This window comes from Taurulus bubalis (assembly GCF_910589615.1).
Source record: "Taurulus bubalis genome assembly, chromosome: 18".
NCBI classification, from domain to species: Eukaryota; Metazoa; Chordata; class Actinopteri; order Perciformes; family Cottidae; genus Taurulus; species Taurulus bubalis.
In genome coordinates this window covers 17,918,243-17,943,834 of record NC_136606.1, presented here as the reverse complement: position 1 = coordinate 17,943,834, position 25,592 = coordinate 17,918,243, and the positions used below count along the sequence as shown (strand labels likewise).

The following is a 25,592-nucleotide window of genomic DNA, read 5'->3' as shown; positions in this document are numbered from 1 at the left end:
GTCAGCGTGTTTCCGCTCAGCTTGGCGCAGTTGTGGTCTTTAACCCAGAAGACCTCAGTCTGTCAGCTCCTATGCGGCGACCAGAGCTTTCCAATTCAGGGTACGGGGACTGTTGTGATCCAGTGGAACCCCATCAAAGTTAGAATAGTTTAAATGTCACTTTTGCTTGAGTCCGTAAAAAAAGGCCATTGGTTCTCATTATTTCATTGGGCTTTCATTGTCCTAATCTTAAAACCATTTCACATTGTTCAAATGTGTAGGGTAAACATGTCAAGATGCTGCTTCCTCTCCTCAGCCAAGCTCTATCTGGCAATCACAGCGGGGAGTCTCACCACCCAAGCCGGGGCATGAATGATTTAGTGCTCGGATGATCCAGGAATACAGTCTGTAGTCTCAGCCCATTGAGAGGCTGAGAGAAGCCTCGAGCTATGTAACTCCAGGTTTTCATTGTTTCAGAATAATGTATGAACGGTGTAGTTTAATCACATCTCTTCTCATTGAGTGTCAGCATAATGTGTGTAAACGCACACCCTGCTGGTGTAAGGATGCAAGTGGCAGACATTGAGCATTATGGGTTTCAGTGGCTTCCAGTACTTAGGGACTGAGAATGTGATTTATTTGGTGAATTAAATGAATCAAAATCAAACCACACAGAGCCTATTGTTGATTTTTTTTTGTCCAGGTATAATAGAGAATTTATACATTTACATTCAAATGAGTTTTTAAGGCTTTCTATTGATTTCCCAAAACTGTTAACCCATTCTGCAAGCTAGCAATCTCTAAAATAAACAGTGCAGGCTGTAGAAACAGACATGTGTTTAGGATCAATAATAATCTTGATGATCTGAACAGTTGTCCTCTCATGATACGTTATAGGTAAATAAATTAACCACAATAAGGGTTTCCAATTGAAATGTATATCCATAGAAAAAACTTGACTTCAGGCATCCAAAACAATTCTACAAGCAATGCATCCTGGTACATGTAGGCGCTGCCATGCAGCACGGCTCCACGAGCAAGATAACTCATCTTTCTGGGTCAATATACTGAGGTTTATTGACGCTCATATGACATTCACATAAGAAGGTGGGACATTTTCTGTATAAGTCATCAGTAATACCTTCAGGTGGTGCGTTCATTGTATGAAAGTAAATAACACAATAAGCGTTTTAAAAGGTTCATTGCAACAAAATATTGAATGAACACTTGATTCATTCAGAAGCTTTAACTTTTATATTCTGTGCAATAATAAGATTCAAGGACTCAGGGACTCAAGGATAATTTATTGTCATTATGCAACACATATACGATGCCATGAGTATGTCACTGCACTTGTCAATAATAATATAATAAGGCTCCAGAGCTGACAGACTTTCAGAGTGTTACAGGGTAAGTACCAATCATGCACTTTCCTACTGGACATTCTGGATACATTAGCTCCATTAAAAATGAAGCATAATTAATGCTTTCCAAACAAAGTGATCATAAGTGGACTTTTGCCTGCAGCTATCAGGGATAAATTACATTTTCATACCTACTCCCAGGGCTCTTCCTGCCCTGAGCCCAGAGACAAGAGTGCTGTTGCAGAGTCGAAGCCTCTTTGGGAAGCTGGGGAGTGAAAGGCTTTTAGGGGTCAATGCCAATGAGCAAAGGTCCCAGGGGAGGGGCCAGACCAAGAGCGACTCAATGACCCTATATGAATCTGCCAGAAAAGAGTTGTCACACCTGGGTAAACCGGGGCCCCCTTCGGGAGCCAGACCTAGAAGGGGAGCTCCCCGGCAAGCGGCTGGTCGCCCGGGGCGAGGCACATGGGGCTCGGCCAGGAACAGCCAAAAAACACGCCATGGAGCCGCCTCCCTGTGGGCCCGTCACTCGCAGGGATAGGCATCGTGGTTGGGTGCATTGTGAGCTGGATGAGAAGCAAAGGTGGGACCTAGACGTGCTGATACTTGTTTGTGCACCAAACAGCAGTTCGGCATCAGGCTGTTCATAAGTTTACTTGGTACCAGAACGCCTTCGGCCAAAGATTGATAACCGGCTGGTCTAATCATCAGATCTGCGGTCGTATGTCTTGGACACTCGGGTGAAGAGAGGATGAGAGCTGTGAACACCAAACCTGGTAAACACAAACCTTTAGTGGGGGTGAACTGGGAACGTCCGGCTGAAGCGCTTCTGATTTTTTGTGCATCCCGAGGGAGGTTAGGGACATGGATTCTGAGTAGGCCATGTTCAAATCCTCCATTGTGGAAGCTGCTGCTAGAAGCTGTGGAAAGAAGGTCATTGATGCCAGGATAGAGACTCGCTCTGAGATGCTGGAGGCTCTGGTCATTGTTGGGCTGTCTTGGCTGACACAGCTTTTCTGTGCTGGTGGTCAGGGGCAGTGAATGGGGCGTGGCAGTTTAGGGAGGTGGTTCTGGACCGTAAGGTGAAGAGGGTGATGAGCAGGAAGTCAAGGCTCTCGATTTAACAGGTCATCTATGTTCCGAGCCTCACATATAGTCATGAACTCTGGGTAGTGACAACAAGACTGAGATTGCGGATACAAAACGCCAAAATGGGCTTCCTTCGTAGGATGGCTGGGCTCAGCCTGACAGATAGGGTGAGGAGCTCAGGAATCTGGAGGGAGCATCTAGTAGGCCCGCTTCTCCTTCACTTTAAAAGGGGTGCTGAGGTGGTTCGGGCATCTGATCAGGATGCCTTCTGGACGCCTCCTTTCAGAAGTTTTTAAGACACGTCCAACTGGCAAGAGGCACCATGGTAGACCCAGAACACGCTGGAGGGATTATATATCTCGTCTGGCCTGGGAACGCCTTGTGGTTCCCAGGAAGAGCCGGAAAGCGTTGTTGGGTAAAGGGATGTCTGGAATTCCCCCCTAAGCCGGTTGTCCTCACAACCCATCTCTGGATAAGTGGATAGTACGTGGATGCATAAATGGATGGATAAAAAACAACTGTGCAAAAACTAAAGGAATCCTCTAAAAGCAGAATCCTCACAAGCAAAGCATAGAGAAAAAGGATCAGTGCTCTTTCTTTACTGAACACCATGACTATGTTCAGGGATACATCAAGGTCTGATACTTTAGGCTCATAACTTAAATGACGATAGAAACGTAAATGCCTATTATCAGTAACCTTTGAGCATTATGTGTTGATTCTACAAGGCACTGATGTGGTTTGGTTTCTTGTCGAGCCATAGGCTTGAACGGCTACACAGTACATGTCATACTTATATACAGTATATACACATTGATGTTGGAAGACTGGTGCAGTGTTTCCAGGTGAAAGTTCAATACTTAAGAATGAAATTTCTGGAGCTTTGGCCAGTTGCGTCGTCCTCAGCAGCTGTAAGGGAAACCGGAAAAGAAAAGGAATGCATGTTGTATATTTGGACGGCAGTAGCTTGGGAACCGAGTGGTTCAAGTCCGACACGGACCAGGTACGTAGTGCGGACCAGTGTCTCAGGCGCCAGCGGGCCTCCTGGTTACTGCCGAGATGCCCTTGAGCAAGGCAGAGAACCCCCAAAGGCGTTGTGCTGCGGCGACCCATCATTCTGACATGTCGTCACAGTGAAGCATGTTCCTGTGTGTTAACCAAGAAAAATAACACAAGATTGAAAACATTGAATTTCATCAAAGGGACAAATAAAGTCCATTATAGTTTACATAGATAAGGATTACAAAAGAATAAAGATAGGGACTGAAGCGTGTGTATTCTCCTCTCACCTATTGTTGCCTCCTCCCTTGATGCCAGCAGGCTGGTTGTTCTGGATGAGGTTGGACCTGTTGACACTGGTGTTAATGGGAGAGGCTCCCGGCAGCTGGCCGGGTCTGATGGGCTTAGCTGGGTCGGACGCAGAAAGATAACATGGGTCACATACAGAGAGCAGGTTCATCCTCACATGTTGTTCAGAGTAGACAAACAGTTCTCATTTCTTTGTTTGAATTTAAAGAAAAAAGTCTTTAAAGGGTGTCGGTACGTACCGTAAAAGTCGGGTTACAAGCCGCTTCTACCTTCGGTCAGTGCTCCCGGTTAGCTCTCGGTTAGTTCCCCGCTGTAGCCAGCTAGCACTCCTGCTAGCGCTCCGCTAGCTCCCCGACAACCACCGGAGGTAGCGAGACCAGCCCCGACTCGACACCCGACTCGGGCAGAGGGGACGCGGGCAGTAGCAGCAGCAGCGGCCAGTTGCAGCCGCAGCAGCGGGGAACTAGCAGCAGCACTAGCTTGCTAGCTTGCTACAGCGGGGACACCCACCGGATGTAGGAGCGACTTGTAACCCGACTTTTACGGTATATATTTGAACTCTAGACAGAGCTAGGCTTGCTGTTTTTCCTTCTTCTATTCTTAATGCTAATATTTCCCAAAAATGTATTTTGACTCGTTGGACAACCTCATACACAGAATTTAGATTTTCAGAATATGGATGTTCTATATTGGATATTTTCAGTGTGTGTGTGTGTCCGCCTACCTATGGAGGCTCTCCTGCCCATGTTTTTGGGCTTAACGGCATCCTTAATGCGCTCCATCTCCTGGTCGTGGCGCTTGCGGTCGGTGGCTGCGTTCTCTTTGGCCTCCCTCAGAGCCGCCTCCAGGGCTTTGACCCGCTCAGCTGTGGCCCGCAGGCGCTTCTCCAGTTTAGGCAGCTCCCCTCGAAGGTCGGCGTTGTCCCGTAGCAGCTACAGATGAAACAAAGAGCGAGAGGAAAGGGACAGGACACAGAGAGCACGTAGCCTTTAGACACTAAATCTGGTTAAAATCCCTTATAAATGAGTTCAGGTGGGAAACTTTGTGTGTAATTGTGTGTTTATACATATGTGTACCTGCTTGTGAGCTTTGGTGAGCTGCTCGAGGTTGCTCTCCAGGAAGCAGACCTTCTGTTTATAGATGGTGCTGCTTTCTGCGTCGTCCGAGTTCATCTTAGCTTTCTAGTGAAGCACAGCACACAGCTTTACCGAGACACTGATTTCAAACCAATCCAATGTCTGCATTCGTTCATCTGCCAGAGATGACTTGTCGCCATTCAGATCATCCAACCCAGCGTGTTCAAAATCTCAAACCAACACCCACGAATCCAAAGCATCCCATTTATGGCTAGAGTAGATGGTGAGTGGGATATTTGAGATGGGTACAGCACCAGGGCATATCCTCTACCCTCGAAGAAAAGCCTGATGCCTTTGTTTATCTCATGCAGGCTCAGCCTGAGGGCCGAGAGCCTGGGTCCCTAATTTACAGCTGCTCCCTTTGAAGAATCAGATGGCCTACTTATTGCAGACGCTTTCTGTTGTGTTCCCTGGATTCATTAACATTTCATCATGGTGCAAATGAAATGGAGTACAGCGCGTGGCTGTGCTTGTCTCCTTCCAGGTAACTGTTGTGGTCGTGCTCATGTGATGTCACACTAGATTCATTGATGCAAAATCACACACAAAACCAGATCACAGCGATGATGGAGGAGCAGCTTCAGGACAGGAGGACATGTGCATACTGTCGGAGCTTTTACCTTTTTGACTCGAGTGGCCAAGTCTTGGACAAAAAGCCTCCGGAGGTTGTGGAGTGTCTGCAGCTCTCGGGCCTGTGTGATGACAATGAAACCCAGTTCAGAAAAACTGTTTGGAGCCAATAAAGGGTTCGTTTACCCAAACTACACCCAGGTTTCATCCATGTTTCGAGTTTTCCTTCCCTGACAATTCTGCATTCACCCTAACACAAGTGTAGTTTAAAGAATTTGAATTGTTTTACCTAAAATAAGACCAAAACTCTTAGAACATAACCATGGATGGGTTACTGAAAGGGGCTTACCGGGCACAGGCCCAAGGGCCCTAATAGTGGGGCCTCCTTGGTCTTCACCTACAAAATGTCACTCAAAGAGATATGTACCAACAAGGAAAAGACTTGAAACGACTTCAAAGAGACCTAAACGACTACAAAGTGATGCAAAACAGTGGCAAAGAGAAACAAAGACATTCAGAACGACTAGAAAAAAAGGGGGAAAACAAGCAAAAAGAGACAACAGGCAACTTTAAAAAAAATCGAAATAACTACAAAGAAACTTAAAACAACTACAAAGAAACTCAAAATGACTACAAAGAAACTTAAAACGACAAAGAGACATAAAAACCACTACAAAGAGACACAGCAACCATAAGGAGAGAAAACAACTGCAGTTACCCATCTGCAGTGTACTGCTAAAGTAAAAGTGATGCAATCACATCGAGGTGATGCTGCTCATGCAAAGTGACACTTTTTGGATTTTCACATGAAATGACTGTTGATAACTTAAACAAAGAATTCTACTTTACTGTAGCAGTTGGCAGATAATTTGATTTGTGGCTGTTCTACAAGGACTTGCCATAGTTCATAATAATCCTTCTATAATTATTTTACTTTTCCCATTTAACTTGCTAATATCTATTAAATCGGTCTGCTTGCATACTCTCTATATAGAAAGTGTCCTAGGGAGATTTTCAGCTTTCTGTTATTACCAGAAATAGCCAGTGTGACCTTATTTGATCTCCATTGTTTGTGACCCAAATCCATACTACATACTAAGTGTATACATTATTTATTTATTTATGTGGTGTACTGTTTTTTCTTCTTCTCGTATTTACTGCACTGTAAGAGAAATCAACATCCATTACCATCTTATATTAAGAGGAAAGTACGTGTGATAAACTAAAGGAAACCCCTGACTGCTGTGACTGACGTTGTATTACCAGCATGCATTGTAAATTAATCCTCCTGAGACATTGTTTGTGGATCAAAATGTCACTTTGTCAATTCTAAAATTGAACAATAGAAATGCTATGAAATTCTATTAATTTTTTGTATTCAAAATAAATGCAAAACTTGTTTTATAATCTGGGGGAAATCACCCTTTAATCAAACAGTGATTTAAAAGGACATGCAGATAACTGACCACAGTCTCCTCCAGTCCCTTCAGGTCCTGTCCGGCCTGCTCCCGCTTGTCCTGCAACACCCTGCACAGAGTAAAATGGGTGTTAACCTGTTGCATTATGGGAAACAATGGCAATGCACTACAGGTAGAGGCGTTACGTGAGCTCCTGCAGCTGGCGGCTCTTCTCCTGTTCGGCCGCCTTGAGCTTCTCGTGCTCCGCCCTCAGCCTCTCCTGCTCCAGCACGATCTTCTGGTTCAGACTGCACACACGTCGGCATCAGAGTCAGATACGTCACATTTACAGAGAGAACGTGTTCGGCGGGTGTTGTGGTCTTACTCCCGCAGCTCCGTCATGAGCTTCTCCTTGTTGTCCAGCTCGTCCCTCAGGCTGCTGATCTGCTTCTGGTGGCTCTCCCTGTGAGACTGGATCTGCTTCTCCACCGCGTCCTGGAGACATAAAGCGGCACACAGCTGTGGTCACAACGCCGCGGCCTGTATGGACAACTCTTTAGCGACGCAGTACCTTGACTTCATTGGCAGACTGGATCTCGTTCTCCTTCTCCATGCAGTTGACTTTCTCTGGAAAGAGAAAAGCTGATACGGTATCACTATCATTCTGTGAACACCTCATGAGTTAATGGACATATTGTATTCATTTTGAGCTTCTATCAAACAACAGAGGTGTCAATTTACAGTGAAAGAACACGTCTGCCTTGATTTAACACCACAAAAGTGAAATAAAGCTCAAACGTGTGCGTGAAGATGTCAATGTCCACAATTGTTATTGTGTTATTGTGTTTTCATGAGTCTTTACCTCATTTATGACTCATTGGAAACATCCACTCAATGTCAGACACAAAGACACTGAAATAATCATTTCAACAAATATAAAAAGGAAAGAATATTCCGTATAACTAATTATAGGTACTTATAATTAAACAATAGTGTCAGAAAAACTACCTTTACTAATAAAGCTTTTTTAAAGGTTGGCGGAGCATGTGTTATATAAAAATAATATATTACGAGCAAAGCAAACATATGAATCACGAAAACTGCACAATACACATTGTGCAGAGAGTGATTTGCCTGGAAGACAGACACCTGAACTGGTCTGGTTCTGGAAACTGCAATGCACCCTGGGGATTTTTCTTTGGGGCTCAGTCCATTGATTTAAGTGCAACACATGTTTCAACATGGCATCACAAGTGAGCGCATTAAAGGCAGCATAGTGGGTGATGCTCACCTTGGGCTTTGATCCGGACTATTTCTTCATTTAGAAAGTCCACAGTTTCCTCCAGCTGTCTTTTCTTCTGCTCCACATTCTGGAGGCTGTCTGTCAGGGACTTGATTTTGGCTTCATGCTGGCCGACGACAGGAAATTGACAAAGACATGAAAACTTAAGAAACGGTCACGTGTGATTAAAACTGGCACAGAGTTTAAAACCAGAACAAAGACATGCAACAACCCGTCAACTAGCGAAGCTGCTGTCGGATTGATAAGCACATAATCTGGCACTTTAATTAACCGCCACATTTGATCCATGATGGCAGAGGCGGCGGCGGTTACCTGGGAGACTCGGAGCTGGAAGGCAGTCAGCTCCATCTCCGCCTCCTCCATCTTCTGGGTGCTCCCCGCCCAGGAGCTCTCCAGCTGTTTGCTCTTCTTCACCATCGTCTTCACCTCCGACTTCATCTTACCGATGTAGAGACGGGCCATGGTGAACTCCTCGTCGAGGAGGCCGCTGCTCTCTTGTTGCTGTGAGGTCAGAAAACAGTAGTTAGGTCTTCGAGGATGTGCTTCAGGCTTTGTCTTCGTCACTGTGTCTGTATGCAGAACATTTTCTTTTGAATTAATGCCTTTTTTGGTATATTTCTATCAATCATTAACCAGAAACCACTGACTAAATATACAGAAAGCCCCATCTACAGTGGAGGCAACCAGGGCTGCAACTCACAATATGATTGATATATTTGTTGAAATTCTCTATACATCCTGACAGCAATAAATCAATCAAAAACCCTCCCACCTACCATCTACCTACCTACCTACCTACCTACCTACCTACCTACCTACCTACCTACCTACCTACCTTCCTACCTTCCTACCCCACCCCACCTACACATACATACTTTGCATTTTTGCACTTCTCTATTGTTTATGTTTAATTTAATTTCCTAAATAATAATCTCTGCGCTGTACATATCTTTCATCCCAGCTATTTTTATTTTTGTATATATCTCTCATCCCTGTTGTTTTTAATATGTTGTTTTTATGTTGTTTTTAGTCTGTAAATTGCAACAAATTTCCACTTGGGGATTAATAAAGTATATATTCATTCATTCCTACCTACCTATCTATCTACCTACCTACCTACCTACCTACCTACCTACCTACCTACCTACCTACCTACCTACCTACCTACCTACCTACCTATCTATCTACCTACCTACCTACCTACCTACCTACCTACCTACCTACATACCCTTCTTCTTGTGCCCACTATGAGTATAACAATCGCCATGTTTGTTGTTCATGTTCATGATGATGATTTTGGGAGGAGTGGCTTTAGAGGGAGGCCTGAAGAGACAGGCGCTGCTAGATACTTTCATTGTAAACAGTTTGCGACACCTTATTGTTTGATATTTCTAAGGTCTTTGAACATAACATGTGTGACCAAATCGAAGCAGAAAATTGTGATATTTGATCAAAATTGCGTTACTGTACATGTCTCATTTAAAAAAAAAATGCACAAACCAGAACCTGCACAACAACTACACACACCTTTGATTTCTCCTCACTATTGTGATGTTTCTTAAGATGTGCAGGCCTTGTATATTGCTGTGTAAAACTAGGCCACAGTGAGTATATTGGGCCGGATACACAGTGGCTGCACTGGAGCCCCATACAGCGTCGTCAGACCGATAGATACAGTCGATGGGTTGCTATGGTAATGTCACTGAAATCGGCATGTGACAACAGGCCATCGTTCCTCTGCTTTGATCATGAATGATTCCTTTGAAACAGTGCGTCATCACCACGGCTGGTAACCTTTATGTCGTTGCTCCCCATGGCGACGCCTATCTCAGCCAGGTCTTTGAGTAATGATGACATCATCTCAGTCACCCTCTTCTTCTGGTGGTTGGTCATCTCCTTCAGCTTCTGGAGTTCAGAGTCGATGGAGGCCAAGGAGTTCTGGTGGTGGAGGAGAACATGAACCAATAAAACCTTACAAGGTTATCGCGTGTGACCGCTCATCATTTCCAAAGGACTCATATCGAAGTACCGATTTCTCGTTCAGCTCCTCACTGAGGGCCTCAAACTCTTGCGCCTTGTCCTCGACTTCCTGACTCTTCTCGTCGTAGTTGAGGGCCAGCTCCTCCAGGGCCTGCAGCACCTCCTTCACCTCCTCCTTGGAGGCTTCGTTCTCCGCCAGCAGCCGGTTCAGTTCTGTCTGCAGGGTGTCGTGGTCGCGGCGGGAGGAGCCCAAGAGCTGCGGGTGAGGAAAGACAGTGATGCTCAGCCTAGGAAAGGGAAGGGACTTCAGGTACTTCTATCTGCAAGGCTCCACTGTGGCTTTCTAAGTGGGAGTTACAGTCGGACCTCTCCTGCGGGGCGACTAATGCTCTGCTATCAGCTGTCAGGCTGGGTTTGTGCTAACAGGAACAGCTGGAGGGGATGCAGGGAGGGGAAGAAGGGCAGTTGTGTCACCTCCTCCTGGTCCAACATCTGCTGCTGCAGCGACTCCAACAGCTGAGACTGCTGGTTGATCTCGTCGTCCTGGAGACGGTGGAGAAGGAGGGAGCACAAGAAAAATATAATGCACTCATCACTTGTTTATTTCCACCAGAAACACCGGCAACACTGAACAGCAGCCTATCACGCCATCTGCTGGCCAACAGAGGACACTACACGGAAGAAGGATTATCCAATTAGAAATGCTGCGTATAATATTACATCCTAACATCATATCTTATTGGATATACATTATTTAGAATATTAGTACATCCAACATAGTCAATCAATAGACTTTTTAATGTGACGTGTGAAAACTTAATTGTGTGCCAGTCATTTACTTTTTAACACAGGTTACATATCGTGTCTCTAACAGCAGCTGGAGAAGGACGGCTTCCTGGCTCAGTTAGTTATACGCTTTAGGTGAGAGTGAAAAGGAATCCCACTCTACATTGCATTGTTTAATATGTGGTGATTAAAGGACGAGTATCCCAACTGCTTTGCTGGCGATGAAATGTTTTATGTGTAAAGTTGTTTTCTTCGTCTGACAAACGCTGCTTCACACTTGCAATGACATGCTGAGGGTCAAGTCCCAGGTCAAGTCCCAGGTCATCCTGTTGTCTTTGAGACAGCAGCAGTAACAAATAACATCACTAGGAGGGTGAGTTGTCTTTTTGGACTTCATCAAGTCAGGACTAAAGTCCCCATAATCACGACTTCTGGTTTGGTCTCTTTTTAACAACCATTCAGTCCGACTATATCAAGTTTTTGTTGTTTTTTTAACCTTTTTTTAAGTATTTGATTTACCTTTACTGTGTGATTACGTATTTAATAGACTTGTTTTGATGTGTTTCCTGCTTGTGTGTCTTGTTTGTTCGTTTTGCAGTATCCACTCTGCTGCTGTAATCCTGCAAAAGGCCCTGTGTGACTAATAAAGGATGATCTTGTCTTGTCTTGTCTTTTAAGTCCATGTGTGTGTCTGGGCTCGTGACCGTGCATGACACAAACAACCACCACCAAAAACAATGGATACACAGTGGAAGGCTGTATGTCAGATGCAGCATAATAATAATAATACATAACCACCATATATTACTGTTCAATACTTAGGTTCACTGTTATTTTAAGTGATATTTTTGAGACTAATTCAGTTATGGCACACGGCGGCTTTGTTCAGTCACATCCGATATTTCATGAGCTCCGTTATGTTAATGTATTCAAACGCATTGGTGCCACTGACGCTGATGGATTGTCCAATTCACAAAAACTCACTCTCGCATTCTCCGTGTGATTAGCCGTTAGCGCTCGAGATCAATAACGTTCTCACTCGATCAATGAATCCACACATGAACTCGACGCTTGGTGTGTGTGTGTGTGTGTGTGTGTGAGTACACACTGCACCACTTCCTGCCCCGCCTCCCTCACCTTGTCATCCAACTCTTTGTAAAGGTTGGCCATTTCGCCGGCGTACTTCTCCGTCTCCGCCTGAGTGAGTTTGACCCCGGGGAGGGTGCTGCGGGTGCTGAGGGTGCTGAGGCCGCTGAGGGCCGGAGCGGGGGCCGTCTTATCGCTGTTGAGCGCGCTGTCCAGGGCCTGCACCTCTGCTTTGGCATTCTCTTTATCGAACTGATCCTCCACCGGCACGCTCTCTCCTGCGGGGGCCGAACAGGAGGGACATCAGCTCCAGTGACAACACTTCCCTCAAGGACACCTGTGACAACTCGTAGATCTCTCATGTCTTTGGATTTATGTAATGCAGGCGTGATCGTGCGAAGAGAAACTACACCAGACACTGCTGATGGGGAAACAAAGGACTCTTTCTTAAAGCATGTCCTTTTCAAGTCTAAAATAGGCCCAATGTGTGATTCAGCTTTCTGGAGCATGACTGAGTGATAAAACCTCTGACTTTCGGTTTGTTTTTAGCTTTTTTTTCTCCATCCAAACGTGATTATCGTTCATTCATAGGAAATGGCCAAGTAGACAGAATTCTCCTCAATTATTCTTAAAATATACCCCAGTGTCCTTTGTCTCCACGTCATAATGCAGCGCTTATAGCAGACAGAAACGAGAGACGCTATTGGATGGTCCTCACCGCTCCTCCAGCGGCTGAGCTCGGCCTCCAGCCAGGCGACGCTGGATTTCAGCGTCTTGTTCCTCTCACTTTCTTTCTCCCACTTCTTCTTCCACTGCTCCGCGGTCAGCTCCACATTCAGGATCACGGTGTTCTTGACGGTCTTTGCCCTGGTGAGACAGGACGGGAATGAAGGAGCAGAACCAGCCGCACGCCGACAGGGCTGCAGTGTGTGTGTGTGTGTGTGTGTGTACCTCTGTCCAAACAGCAGCGTGGTCCTGGTCTCAGCGTCATTGTAAGCGGATGGCGAGCAGCAGATGACCATGGTGGTCCGACAGTTCCCTCCCAGGGAGTCCTGCAGGATCCTGGTCATCTTACTGTCTCTGTACGGCACGTAGCTCTGACAGAGGGCACACGTTACGATCCTGCTCGGGTCTTTTATTAACATTGGCATTATGTCATCAGTTTCAAATATACGTTTTACATGACACATCATTGTGACTCGTTTAAAAAATACCACGTTTACATCATTCTCCTTTCTAGGGCTCCTAATCATACATATTCTCCCTCTTAGGGCCGATCCCCATTAAAGAAAGCTTTTAAAAGCCTGTTTGTCATCTGTCACTTGCGCGTCTCACAGAAAAGATGCTCTTCCATTTTATTAAATGTTCAAATCCCATGCAGACAGCTAATACGCCGGCGTAGATGTGTTTTGATCTTATTAACCGCATCTGCAGTGATCGGTCGAGGCTCTCAGATTGCCTGTGTGCTCGCCTTTTCCTCTCACACGGAGAAATAAGTACAATGAACTATTTAGTATGTCAGTAAAGGATTTAGTACGTCCTGATATGTAACATGTCAAATGGAGTGAGCAAAAAATACCAGGATGTTCTACTACATCCTGGTATTTTTGCAGTATGCAAGCTTGCTGTCCTTTGCGCAGAAAGGGGTCAAAGTTCAAAGTACAATGTTATCAGAGACTAGTATGTCCCAATAGAATGCATCCTGTATGCAACAGAGCACCAAAAGTGAACGAAAAAACAACAGAAAACCCTGCAGGTTGGAAACACAGCTCATGTCCGCTCTGCTGATTGATTGAGATCTGCTCCCGTCTCACGACAGCCCCCCCCCCCCCCCCCCCCACAGGAAGAGCGGGACGTCTCACCGAGCCCTCCGCCAGAGCCGAGATGACGTTCCCCAGCGAGGACAGGGACTTGTTGATCATCTTGGCCTCGTCCAGCACCGTCCCCGCTGCGCCCGTCTTCCCCACCTGTGGAGCACACAACACAGGGGCGTCCTCAAAGAGGAAGGGGAGGTGCAGTGTTCAAAACAAGTGGGTTCATGAAGGAAGGCTGACAAAGCATGTTTCATGTCTTCACTGGCGCTGTCCTTGTCTTATTAACATGCTGACGGACCGGTCACTACAGAGCTCCCCTGTGGAACGGAAGCAGCAGTGTGTCATTAAAGCGAAAAGGCCCGTCCACATCTGAAACGACAAGTTCGAAAGGTGCAATGTGTACGATCTGGCCAGGATTTTAGTACAAGCATTCAAAATACGAGCTGACATTATCAACAGATGTGTGTGGAGGTTCAAGTGTGGAAGTTACGTCAAAGACGTCTATGTATTGTGTTGCAGAGGACATCCACTCACGGTAACCAGCCAGCCCACGCAGGTACAGGGTTGAGCGGATTGAGTGCATTTTGATTTGGTTTATTGGATTGAATCCAAAGTGGCAGAAATTAGAAAATAAAAATGTTGTTTCTCCCTCAACCGCGACCTAGGAGACGACTTCACCGGGAGGAGGACGGGCGGCGGCTGCCACTCAGTAGCTGCTTCGTTGTTGTGTTTTTTTTATACGATTGTATGGCCCGAGTAACAGGGGACATGCTGACCCCTCGTGGTTTGGAGCAGGTGGTCAGATCTCACACATTGCACCTTTTAAAATGAATAGCTACAATGTCTGTAAAAACATCCCAGGAGGGATGGGGAGGAAGGAAACGCACACTCTCACTCCCGGCCAGGTCCACCAGGTACAGCTTGCCGGTGAGCTTCTGTCCGGTCTGAGAGTTTTCCTGCTTGATGTTGATGAGGAAGATGCTGTGACTCCTGGAGCTGTGCTCGTTCATGTCTGACACACACACACACGCACACACACACACACGCACGCACACACACACACACGCACACACACACACACACAATTAGCATGGTGCCAATCATACCTTTTTAGTATTATTTATTACAAATGATCTATTAATCATATAATAATACGTATTGGTTGTTATTTGTATGAATAATAATATAATTATAATCAATTATAATGTGTATGCTAATAGTACAAAAAAAACTCACGAATGTTAATTGTTCTAACAAAACACAACCCAAGTCACATTAACATGAAATCAGATTATTTTTGCACTTTAATTAATTTGACTAATCTTTTTATGACAGGGACTGAATTACAGTGTGAAATAATGTGACGGTGACGAGCTTTTCCGTGTGAAAAGGGGCCGCTGTAGTCACAGAGCAGAGTGCTGGTGTCACATGCCGCGACGGGGCACGATACATGTGGCCCTTAAGGGCCCCCCAATCCGTTTGAAGCGTTAAGTACAGCTAACCGGCCATGGTCCTCCATGTCATTGGGATGTCTTCAGGGTTGTTGTCCTTGTTATACAAGGACATTTTTGTGTTCTTATCTGAACTTCCTCTTACTTTTATCCCTACGGTGGGCTCGTATATATATATATATCCCGAACAACATTCTTGTGCCAGAGATTGAGCACAGTAATACGTATTAAGTCAATAAGAAGTAAGACTAACACCATGGCAATGAAAAAGAACAGCAATAATTAAATTACAACAACATAAAAATATGAAGAAAAGTAAAATGATGATGAAGTGTGTTAGAGTCCATTCTAACTCCAGTGCCTAATGGAATAATAATAAATGTACAAAGTTACAAATTTGTAAAATAAGTGAATTAAAATAGAAAAGTAATACCCTGCATGGTTTTGAGAGGAATATAGTTAATGATGTTGAAAAAGTAATAGAATTTAACATGATATTGAAAGGTCATAAACAAACTCCCCAAACTCCATGATGAATGCCACCTGTGTGTACATTTAGTCATGGGCACGATTAGTATAAACTTCTTTATAAAAGTAGTCTGTAAAAATAGAGATATGCTGAGACCCAACCCTCCGGGGGTCCACCATGGGACCTTATTTTGGAACAAACATATGGTCTTTTTCACAGAAAATATTTGATGAAATCGAAGCTGATCAGAGGACGCAGCAAAGACAACAATTAAGCTCAGCCTAGTCTAAACCGAGCGTCCAGGAATAGAAACCCTCCCACGCCCTGCTATGCGTGGAGCACACACAGGGTGCCTTGGCTGCATCAGGAGACCCGGTGAGGTCGAACCCATGAGAGGCAGCGGGCCTCGGGGGGGGGCGCTCGCGCCTGAACTCACTTGTGACGGCCACGTGTCTGCTGTTTTTGCCCTCGTCGATGGCGTCCATGACCTCGTCGGGACAGCTCACGAAGCGCTCGGTACACCCCTGGAGACACACGCAAGCACAAGGAGCCGCTGTGTTCAGACAGCCGACTTCACAGAGACACAATTATGAGCTGAAGAAGACCAAGACATGGCGATGTTTTCAGAGGGAACTTATGTTCCCTGTCGCCTTAGACTGGTACTCTCTCCTCATCCGTCCAACTCGATACATGAAACTTACACTTGAGAACAATATGAAGGAGAAGAAAGATAATCTCATGTTGTACCGAAGTAACGTTACTCAACATGTGTCCCACCTTGACATAGGGAACCCTGTTTTTGTCTTCGTGCACCGAGAGGTTGTTCTTTGTCACTGCGGGGGAGAAGGAAAGCAGACGTCAGGCGTGTTGTTGTTAGCATCGGGGTCTGAACGATGACGATACCAAGCCACAAGGGACTTGAGACATACCATCCAACAAGTCCTTGATTTTGTCCAAATAAACTTCGAAATATGAAACCTGCAAAGAAAAAAAGCATCCATAGACTTATCATTATGACGTGTACTTGCTGTGTCTTGGAGCATCCGAGCGCTCGATTGGGAGGTTAACCTACTTTGATGTGAAACTCCAGGTTCTCGTCCATGGAGTAAATGTAGTTGAAGATGTCCTGGACAATTCTGGGAATGATTCCCATCATATCGGCGTCGTGGAGTCTCCCCTTTAGGAGACAAGTACGTGAGAACGAGACATGGATGTACTGGACAAGTACTCCAAACCTCCTCTGGGGAAGTTCCCGCTACAGTAAGCCTCTTTTTGACACATTTTGGACACGGTGGAAACAAATATTACCTCCATTGTGTGGGTTTTACCAGAGGACGTCTGCCCATAGGCAAATATTGTCCCATTGTAGCCCCCCAGAACATCTGGACACACCAACACAAAGGAAAGAAAGGGACCTTTAGTATTGAGGTTTTGGTGTGTCAGCCACTTGGACGACATCTGCATCCCACTACTGAACCTCTTACCTCTGACAATCTTCTGAGCCACGGCGTTGTAGAACTCCACCTGAGTTGTGTCGGACTGGAACACGCGGTCAAAGTAGTACGGCTTGCCCTGTGAAGAGGAGTAGTGGGCACCAGAGACATGTTGCTACAGAGCAGCGACAGGCCGACAACTCAACATAGCGCTGGATGCTAGCAAGTCAACAGTCCTTTTCTGATGGCCAGGGGATGTACTTTGAGTTCTAAGCATTGCTTTGTCAATGAAGACGTGTGTAACGTGGCTAACGTCCTGCGGTTTGCTTATGGAACACCACGAATACATGACACATTCTTCCTCTTCCAGATGAGGTGTTGGATTCATAAGCAATACAACACAGCCTCGTTCAATGAGATACACTCGGAGCTCTTGTGGTCTGATAGGACCAGCAATGTCTGGTGGCTAATGTTAGCCCACATTAGCTTTTGCTATTTTTCCGGGTTGAAGGTTGCAGGGCTCTCAAGTTTTTAAGACAGGTAAGAGTGACATATCCTCCTCCTCCTCCTCCCCCCCCCGCCCCCCCGGCCGCGCCTCCGCCCATGCCGTATGCCCACAGACCAGCCCCCCTCCCTCCCATATTATTATTAGCTTTATTTTCATTGGTTGCTGGATAACATTTCACCCAGATACAACAGATACGTTTTTCTGATTGGCTATTCGTGTAGCCCATTTCTTTTTTTTTGATTGGCTGATGAGTGGCACCTTGCTGCAGAACTCCAGGGGATTCGGGGGAGACGTGCTTGATTCCTCCATGGTGAGGGCAGCGCGACCAGGTCATGTTTGTGCGCTGCGGCACATTAAATAGCCGAGAGTTTTTTTTTCAGCGTGAGAAATACGATGTGTGGCGGGAGGGCGTGACTTAAGACCGAAATGCGTGACAGTCACGCTCAATGCGTGACACTTGAGAGCCCTGAGGTTGATATATATATTTTTTCTCCACTTGGCCTCAGTTTTAACTTGCCCCTGTGTTTCATGTTTTAAAATATCAAATAACATCAAAGACCAAAGTTAATTGTGAAGTTTTATCGGTATTTAATAAAATAAATATGGAGGTTTTTTTGCCCTTGAAGGCCCCCAACTAAATTCCTGTTTGCAGGATATCTGAAATGCTAGCTTACACTTCTGCACACACACTTTGTCTTTACCGGACGCCATTTTTTCTCCCCGAGTGCCTAAATCACTACTGAGCATGTGCAACTCTCGATGGAGAAGAGAAGGAAGCAAGATGGCTCCCTTATGAGTTGCTTCATACTGTACATCAGCGCTAGCTGGCATTTTACTCAGAGTAAAGATTCCTGATAGTGGAGCCCTGGTATTGGTGTGTGTCTGAGTCAACTCACTGACACACTACTTATGCTACTTTATGTTTGTCCAACTCTTGAGCATTTACATTGATTCCTAAATGACACTGGTAGCCACAGGGGCTGCTACTCAGCTAACGTTAGCATCCCAGGAGAGCAACCACAGAACAAGAGATACAATAGACGTCAAACTGGTCAAATGTTATGAGAGAGCAACATCCCTCCACACACACTCCCACTGGCTGCTACACACAGCACAAACACAGGTACAACCCTTTCATTGTAAACTATATTTGCTCTACAATGCAAGTCCTTCATATGCAGCTGAAACGCCCGCATTTGTAATGCTAGTTAACGGCACTAAGGACAAACACCAAAATAGAAATGTGAGTACAGCTCAGCGGTTGTCTTTAAATCTGCAATTACTACTGTTTATGCATAGATTCCACCAGCAGCAGGTTACTGTGAGTCGGCTTTCTGGCGCCTGATCCAACCTGCAGTGGAGGAGGACCCATAGAAACATAGAACATAACCCTCATGGTGTGCAATAATACGCAATAATGTGTATGGGGTTATCTCTGTGTCTGTATTATGCAACAGAACAGAAAAGGTTTGAGAACAAAACTATAAACACTGCAATCAAAAATATGTTTGCAATTTTTTTTTATTACTAATGTTGATTAAAAATGCTCGTTTGCAAATCCCAAAGTTGTTCTTGCTGTTGAATATGATACATAGGGATGTCATGTCTGGGTCCCACAGAGAAGGGATTTATTTAAATGAAAATCTTGAAAGCGAAAGGCTGTCTAATTATCAACAAACACGCAGGCACACACAGGCAGTAAGAATTTATCCAAACGTGTGATAATAATCTGAATCTTTTGTTCATTGTGTATCTTTAACTAAAAGCAATGACCGATGACTGGGAGCCAATGTCTCGAACAAAGCGGCCATTCATTTTTGTTTTCATCTTCAATAGTCATGAACATCAGGGGTTGCAGTTTGCCAAGTTAAATCTATTTTTTTCCCACCAACATGAATACATAATGATCACCAATAAAAGGATGATGCAACAACTGCCACGCGTGTCCTATGAACGCTGAGATTCACATGATGGTGCTGGAGAGTGAAATCCCCTACTTGTTCACCCGTTCACTCCTTTTTCATATTCACCAGAGCATCCACCGTGTGCACTATATGGAAGATGCTTTGTTTGTCATGTTTCTCTTCTCGTTTATTAAAGTGTTGCCTTTACTCGTGTCCTCATTAGTCAGTCTTTGCAGTCACAGGCTGCACTGGGGACTTTTCAAACTCATCTGCTCAGATTCACATATTTAGCTGCTATTCAGGGCTTTTGACAAATTGCTACTGAGGTGTTTGTTTAAATCGACACCGTGCTGCTGCCAACTAATAGATTTAACATTACATAACATTAAAAAAACACTCAAACTCTCTTCACTGTAACAAACAAGAAGAAGAGAGGGGGCAGCTTGTTTGCATTCAAGGTTTTACAGATAAAGTGATTCCTGGTGATTTATTTACATGCTAATTGATGTAAAGTCACATTAAATTGCTAGAAGTTTGTATCTAGTTTACACCCTGGACTTAAAAGCACTTTACATTCACTTTTTAAAGGTGTGTTTGGTATTTGTGGCACCAAAAGAAACTTACAAAAATAAAAACATCGATAAAAATGATAATCAATACACTAAAATGATATTCGTCTGACTTCTCCTCAAAGAGCAGCAGTGCTGAGTTGGTGCGTCTTTTGACCCAGAGCCGTGAACGCGCACTCACCGACATGTGCACGCAGTCGTCCCCTTGGAACTTCGGGATGTACTTGTCTCCGCGGGCCAGCTCCGAGCTGTTCAGCGGCCGGAAGCGGCACACCACCTTGATGGAGGTCTCCGATGCGGGGTCCGCCATCTCTGTTGGATGGATGGAGCGCTCCGATGACTGAGAAAGAAAGAGAAAGAGAGAGAGAGAGAAAGAGAGAGAGGCCGCGCCCCTCATCCAGCTGACCGGCTGAGGAGCTGCTGGAGGTCCTCAAATAATGCACATGGAGTTTCAGACATGACACCCGCTGAGACCAGGCTGTGTCACGTGACATACAGTGAGAGAGGAAACACATTCACAATATCAGCGATGAGAATAACATGAGTCAATGTGCCGATGAAGTCGCCAAATTGCTCCAATCAGAAACGAGCTTGAGTGAATAGGTTCTCGTGCTCAGCAGCGGAACGAGGTCATTTATTAAAACTCACTTCGTTACGAAGTTTGAACATATAGAAAAAGGATTTTAGAGAACATGTTCTGTATGAAACGTATTCTGCCTTGTAATCAACGTAAGATAGAAAAAGGTTCATATCATGTGTTTGCATAACAAAATGGTCCAAGCTGAATTCTTATTGAAATAACAACCTTTTGTGCTTTTTCAAATAATAGGATAAAGAAAATTGCAATCACTTTCAAGTAAACCAGATTGCTCCATCAGACAAAAACATGTGCTATCATCTCTTTGTTAAAACAACGCTTTCCACTATCTTTTAGTTTTTAGAGAGGTGATCTCACAGAGGATGTGGCGAGTCGCCAAGAATCTTGGCCGTCGCGCATGCGCATGAGAAATGTTGCTTTCAACCAATAGGGGAAGGGGAATTTCTTTGGAATTCTGGTGATTCTGAAGTGGAATGCAGAATGTGGCGGTGGAATCAAAACACTCTTAATGCGCCACAACTCACCTGCTGACCACACTGTTGACTAGACTGTTGGACACAGCGCAAGCATTGATAGAGGACCTGTGTTACAGTTATAGAAATACCAAAAGCCAGGTTTTAGCCCAGCTATACATTGAAGCCACATCAGCAGCAAGGAGCAGCATCTTTCTTCAAGAAAATGACGAGAACGAACAAAGTGAGAGCAGGAGGACTCTTCTCTCTGCAGGACATGGGCTCTTCATGGCTCTCCAGGACTCGTCCTGCTGAGGACATTTCTGTTGAAGAGCACTTTGAGGAGACAGCAGAGGAGATAGAGGAAGATATTGTGGAGGTTCAGGACTATGCAGAGGAGCCTGAGGTAAGTATCATGGAGGAGGTTCAGGAGCAGCCCACTGTCTCCAACAGCAGAGAAAACTACAGCTACACTTCCATCAGTGAGGTAAGAAACACAATGAGAAAGTCAAATGTTGTTCATACATCTCCTCACCTTCATCGTCTTGAAGGGATAGTTTGTAGTATTTAGTGGGATCAATCTGCAGCGACGGGATATAAAACGGATAACTAGGTTTTCATTAGTGTATAATCAACTGAAACTATCTTTCGTCATGTTGCACTTCCAAGTCAGAACGGACATAGAAACACTCACTCTCTTTTACGTAACCCCAAGCTTCACCTATAGTTTTACAGTAGTACAGCTCATTGTTTAAGAGTGAACCCATACACTTATGTCATTAAAAATACTGGACACGGACAACAAACAATTATTGTTTTATGTCTCACAGGCAGAGGAATCTGAGAAGTCAGATGGTCTTCAGGAAGCCCTGGAGGTGGAGAGAAGAGCCACAGCAGAGGCCTTGAAGAACGGAAAAGCCGCTAAAGCTCAACACAAAGCTGCCCTGAAGCAAGAGCGGAATGAAAAAGAGGCTCTAGCGACGGCTCTGTGGAAGAAGCGAGCTGAAAGAAACAGCCTTTGTGATGAGGTCGAGCACTTGAAGGTCCAAGTGGATGATCTCAAGAAGAGCCAGAAGGATCAGCAGAGGAGCGAGGCAAAGCTGAAAGGTGCAACCGCCGCAATGACCGCAGAGATCGAAGAGGACAAGAAGTTGATTGAGAAGCTCCAGAAGGATCTGGAAGCGTCCTCTTGTCAGCACAAAAAAAGATCAGCTAAGCGTCATCTGGTGAATTGTGCCGAAATCAAAGCACTGAAGGACAGCCTCACCGAGCAGCAGGTGCAAAGTCTGGAAAAAGACGATGCAGTTCAATCCCTGCACCTTAACATCCAGAAACTTCAAAGCGACATCGATGCCAAGGACACCATCGTGTCCACACTGCAGGAGGAAGTGAACCAGTGCCCTCAGACCTCAACGAGGAACGAACACAAAACAGTTCACTCCAGAGGGACTGTGAGGCTGCCGTCTCCCAGCAGCTGAAGGAAGCGGAAGAACTGAACCGTGTGATGAATGAGAACCAACGACTCGCCTCTGAGAGCAAAAGGCTGCAAAGTGAACTTGCGGCTGCGCTAAATGAGAGCGAGCTTCATCGAAAGCAGCTTCAGGACGACCGAGAAGCTTTCAGCGGACGTGAGGAGGCCGTTGAGAAGGAGAAGGCCCTGTCCTGGAGAGCGTTCAAAGTGATCGAGATCCAAGAGAAGGAGCTCTCTGAGAGGACTCTGCCGTTGGAAAGGAGCCGGATTGGCAAAACATTCTTAAGGTCTTCAATCAGAAGTGAGCAGAAGCGCTTTGATCAGATGATCGCGGAAAAGCAGACTTTATCAGAACGTCTAGAAATCCTCAGTAACCAGCTGAGAGACGCATCTGCAGGCTCAGAGACTCTGATGCATGACATGCAGACTTTAAGGGTGAGAACGCAGACGTCAGGGAGAAACTCCACGTCATGGAAACCGAATATGACGTCAAAAAAAAACGATACCATCTCTAAGAATCGTGAGCTGCTTCAAACTCACAGCGGCCTCCAAATGAAATATGAGAGGCTCTGCTACGCGCAAGGAAAGCCCCGACCGCACTTCAGCCCACCTCAGTTCACCATATAACTGTAATCCTTCTCCATCAAACAGGATTTTTTTTCTCATCTGAGACAAGGGACTCAGGACAGAATGTGTTTTGTGATTGTATGATTGTAAATAGTTGATTTGTTATAATGGATATGTACACATTGTAAATAGTTGATTTGTTACAATGGATTTGTACACATTGTAAATAGTTCACTTGTTATAATGGATATGTATAAATTGTAAAAAGTTGATTTGTTATACTGAATATCTAAAAACTGCAAAATATCAAACTTCACTTTGTACAGCCAATTTGAATCAATATTTGTAATATCAAACGTACTCTCATGTGGGGGAAACATTATCAATCATAGCTTTTGGAATATGAGTTCAGTAAAATGTCAATAGATGGCTTTCGCCATCACTGAAAATAATATTTTAATAATAATATAACTACAAATAACGCACAGATCAGCTTGCTGACTAGAAATAAGGGCAGCTGTTTTAAAAAAAATGTAAACTTGTTTTCATCTGAATGTGGTTTGTCAGTAATCGTTTGTGTCACTCAAACAGCTTCAGGGTTAAAACATGAACATGAAAAGTATCTTAAAGTATGTGTCACTCTTATGAAGTAAAGATCTTACTTGTGGACTGTGGGTGTAACTCTGTTGATCTCTACAGATGTTAACAGGGAGGATGTCTTTCCTCATTATATTATGTTAAAGGAACAGTGTGTGACATTTAGGGGGATTAATTAGCAGCAATGGAATATAATATTCATAACTCTGTTAACGTTAACGAAAAGCACAACAAAATATTTGACTTCAAAATAAAGGCTACAAATGTTCTTTCTAAATGAATGCATGGTGTTTCCAAAGTCAATTTTAAGATACTCAGAAAAATGGTCTAACAATTAGACTTCATACAGTCTTTACAATTCAGCCTGTTCGTTAAAATATGAGCCAAACAAGCCTTCTATTTAAACATTCAAGTATCAAGCGACATGCTGTATGGCCTCCTTTCTATGTAGATGCCACACCATCTGTGACCTGGAGAGCAACAGCCAAAGTCATGTCAGAACTGTAAATAACTACAATGTTCTTCTCCTGTTTTGTACTCATGCTTTAGTCACAGCCACTTTAGACACATTGATGTAGGGTTAGTAAATGGCATTGTAAAAATCCACCATAAAACACTCATCTCAGTGGTGAGTTCATGGTCTTATTGGTTGTTGCAGGACAGCGACAGCAGCAAAACGCTCCCATGTTCCTCGTGGTGTTGTGGCACAGAGCGACCACTAGGTGGAGACACAACACAGCATGGAGCCACTGCGTCGTTCACCAAACACTGAGACGTGAAATCTCATGTTGACCGAGGACAAGTCAACTGTTGGGGGTCCATTAAATAGTAAAAAGAAATGAGCATACTATATTTCATGGACTTGTCCGGGACTGTGGAACTGAACAACAGGTATTATTATTTCTCTTCCACTTCCACCTGCTTCCCCTCAACAAATATATATTCACAAATAAGTGAGGTACAATATGGTCACCTCATGTTAAGCCAGGTAACACCCTTGTATGCCATTCAAATCATGTCTAAACATGAAAAAAACCTCACCAACAGACAACGCTTCAATAAGAGGCGGAGCAACACTGAGAGGAGAGCTCCTACGTCACACTCCAGAAACGAAAGTTAAGTTCAGACACACTGCAGTCGAGAGACAAGTCTCTGCTTTTCTCTCAAAGACAATTCAAAGTGACTTCATCAGATTTTCCTCAACAACACAACAGAGTCTCTTCCAAACACTAGTGAGTACATCTGATCATATTTACACCTTTAATCACCAGGATTAACTCTAAACTTTAGCTTTACTCAGGCAGGAATTTCCTCTCTGATTACTTCATACCTGATGAATTATTAACAATATAACTGTCTGTCTGTCCAAAGTCCCACTGCACAGAAACTCACTTTAACAGCTTTAAAGTGTCTCAGGAGGACTTTACTAATTTGTAACTGAATCTTTATGGTTTTAAGTTTAGTCTCACTCCAACTTTCCTCTTATTGTTACTGTTCATTGATCACTTCCTCTATTTCCTCTGGTTGTTTCACAATAAAGGTTTTCCACTGGTGAACCAGCGGGAGGCTTTTATTGTGAAGCATCTAAATTAAATTCTCTACGTTTGTCATCACGTAAGCAGAGCAGGTGGTCTACACAACAGGAAGTGGACATATTGTGTATAGTAAGTATAGCTTGTTATACTTAAAAGAACAGTATTCACACATAAACAAATCTATTTTAAAAGAAATGTTCTTCTTTTCTTCCCCAATGTGTGTGTA

The 25,592-nt window shown here is 44.5% G+C and overlaps 1 protein-coding gene across 1 annotated transcript; it reads right to left on the bottom strand.

The window, feature by feature from the left end:
* Positions 1-3,517: 3,517 nt before the first annotated feature.
* LOC306750697 (kinesin-1 heavy chain-like) lies at positions 3,518-20,456 on the bottom strand (the record flags this gene model as incomplete). Its single annotated transcript, XM_079234164.1, has 26 exons — positions 3,518-3,578; positions 3,722-3,839; positions 4,465-4,672; positions 4,817-4,921; positions 5,497-5,568; positions 6,913-6,973; positions 7,050-7,151; positions 7,229-7,338; positions 7,415-7,470; positions 8,135-8,252; positions 8,459-8,647; positions 9,941-10,084; positions 10,176-10,382; positions 10,601-10,669; positions 12,050-12,276; positions 12,717-12,865; positions 12,950-13,095; positions 13,861-13,965; positions 14,700-14,824; positions 16,169-16,256; positions 16,510-16,565; positions 16,662-16,710; positions 16,805-16,909; positions 17,041-17,114; positions 17,217-17,304; positions 20,328-20,456. 26 exons carry the CDS (start codon positions 20,454-20,456, stop codon positions 3,545-3,547), a joined length of 2,934 nt encoding a protein of 977 aa, XP_079090290.1. The 3' UTR covers positions 3,518-3,544.
* Between the last annotated feature and the right edge of the window lie 5,136 nt (positions 20,457-25,592).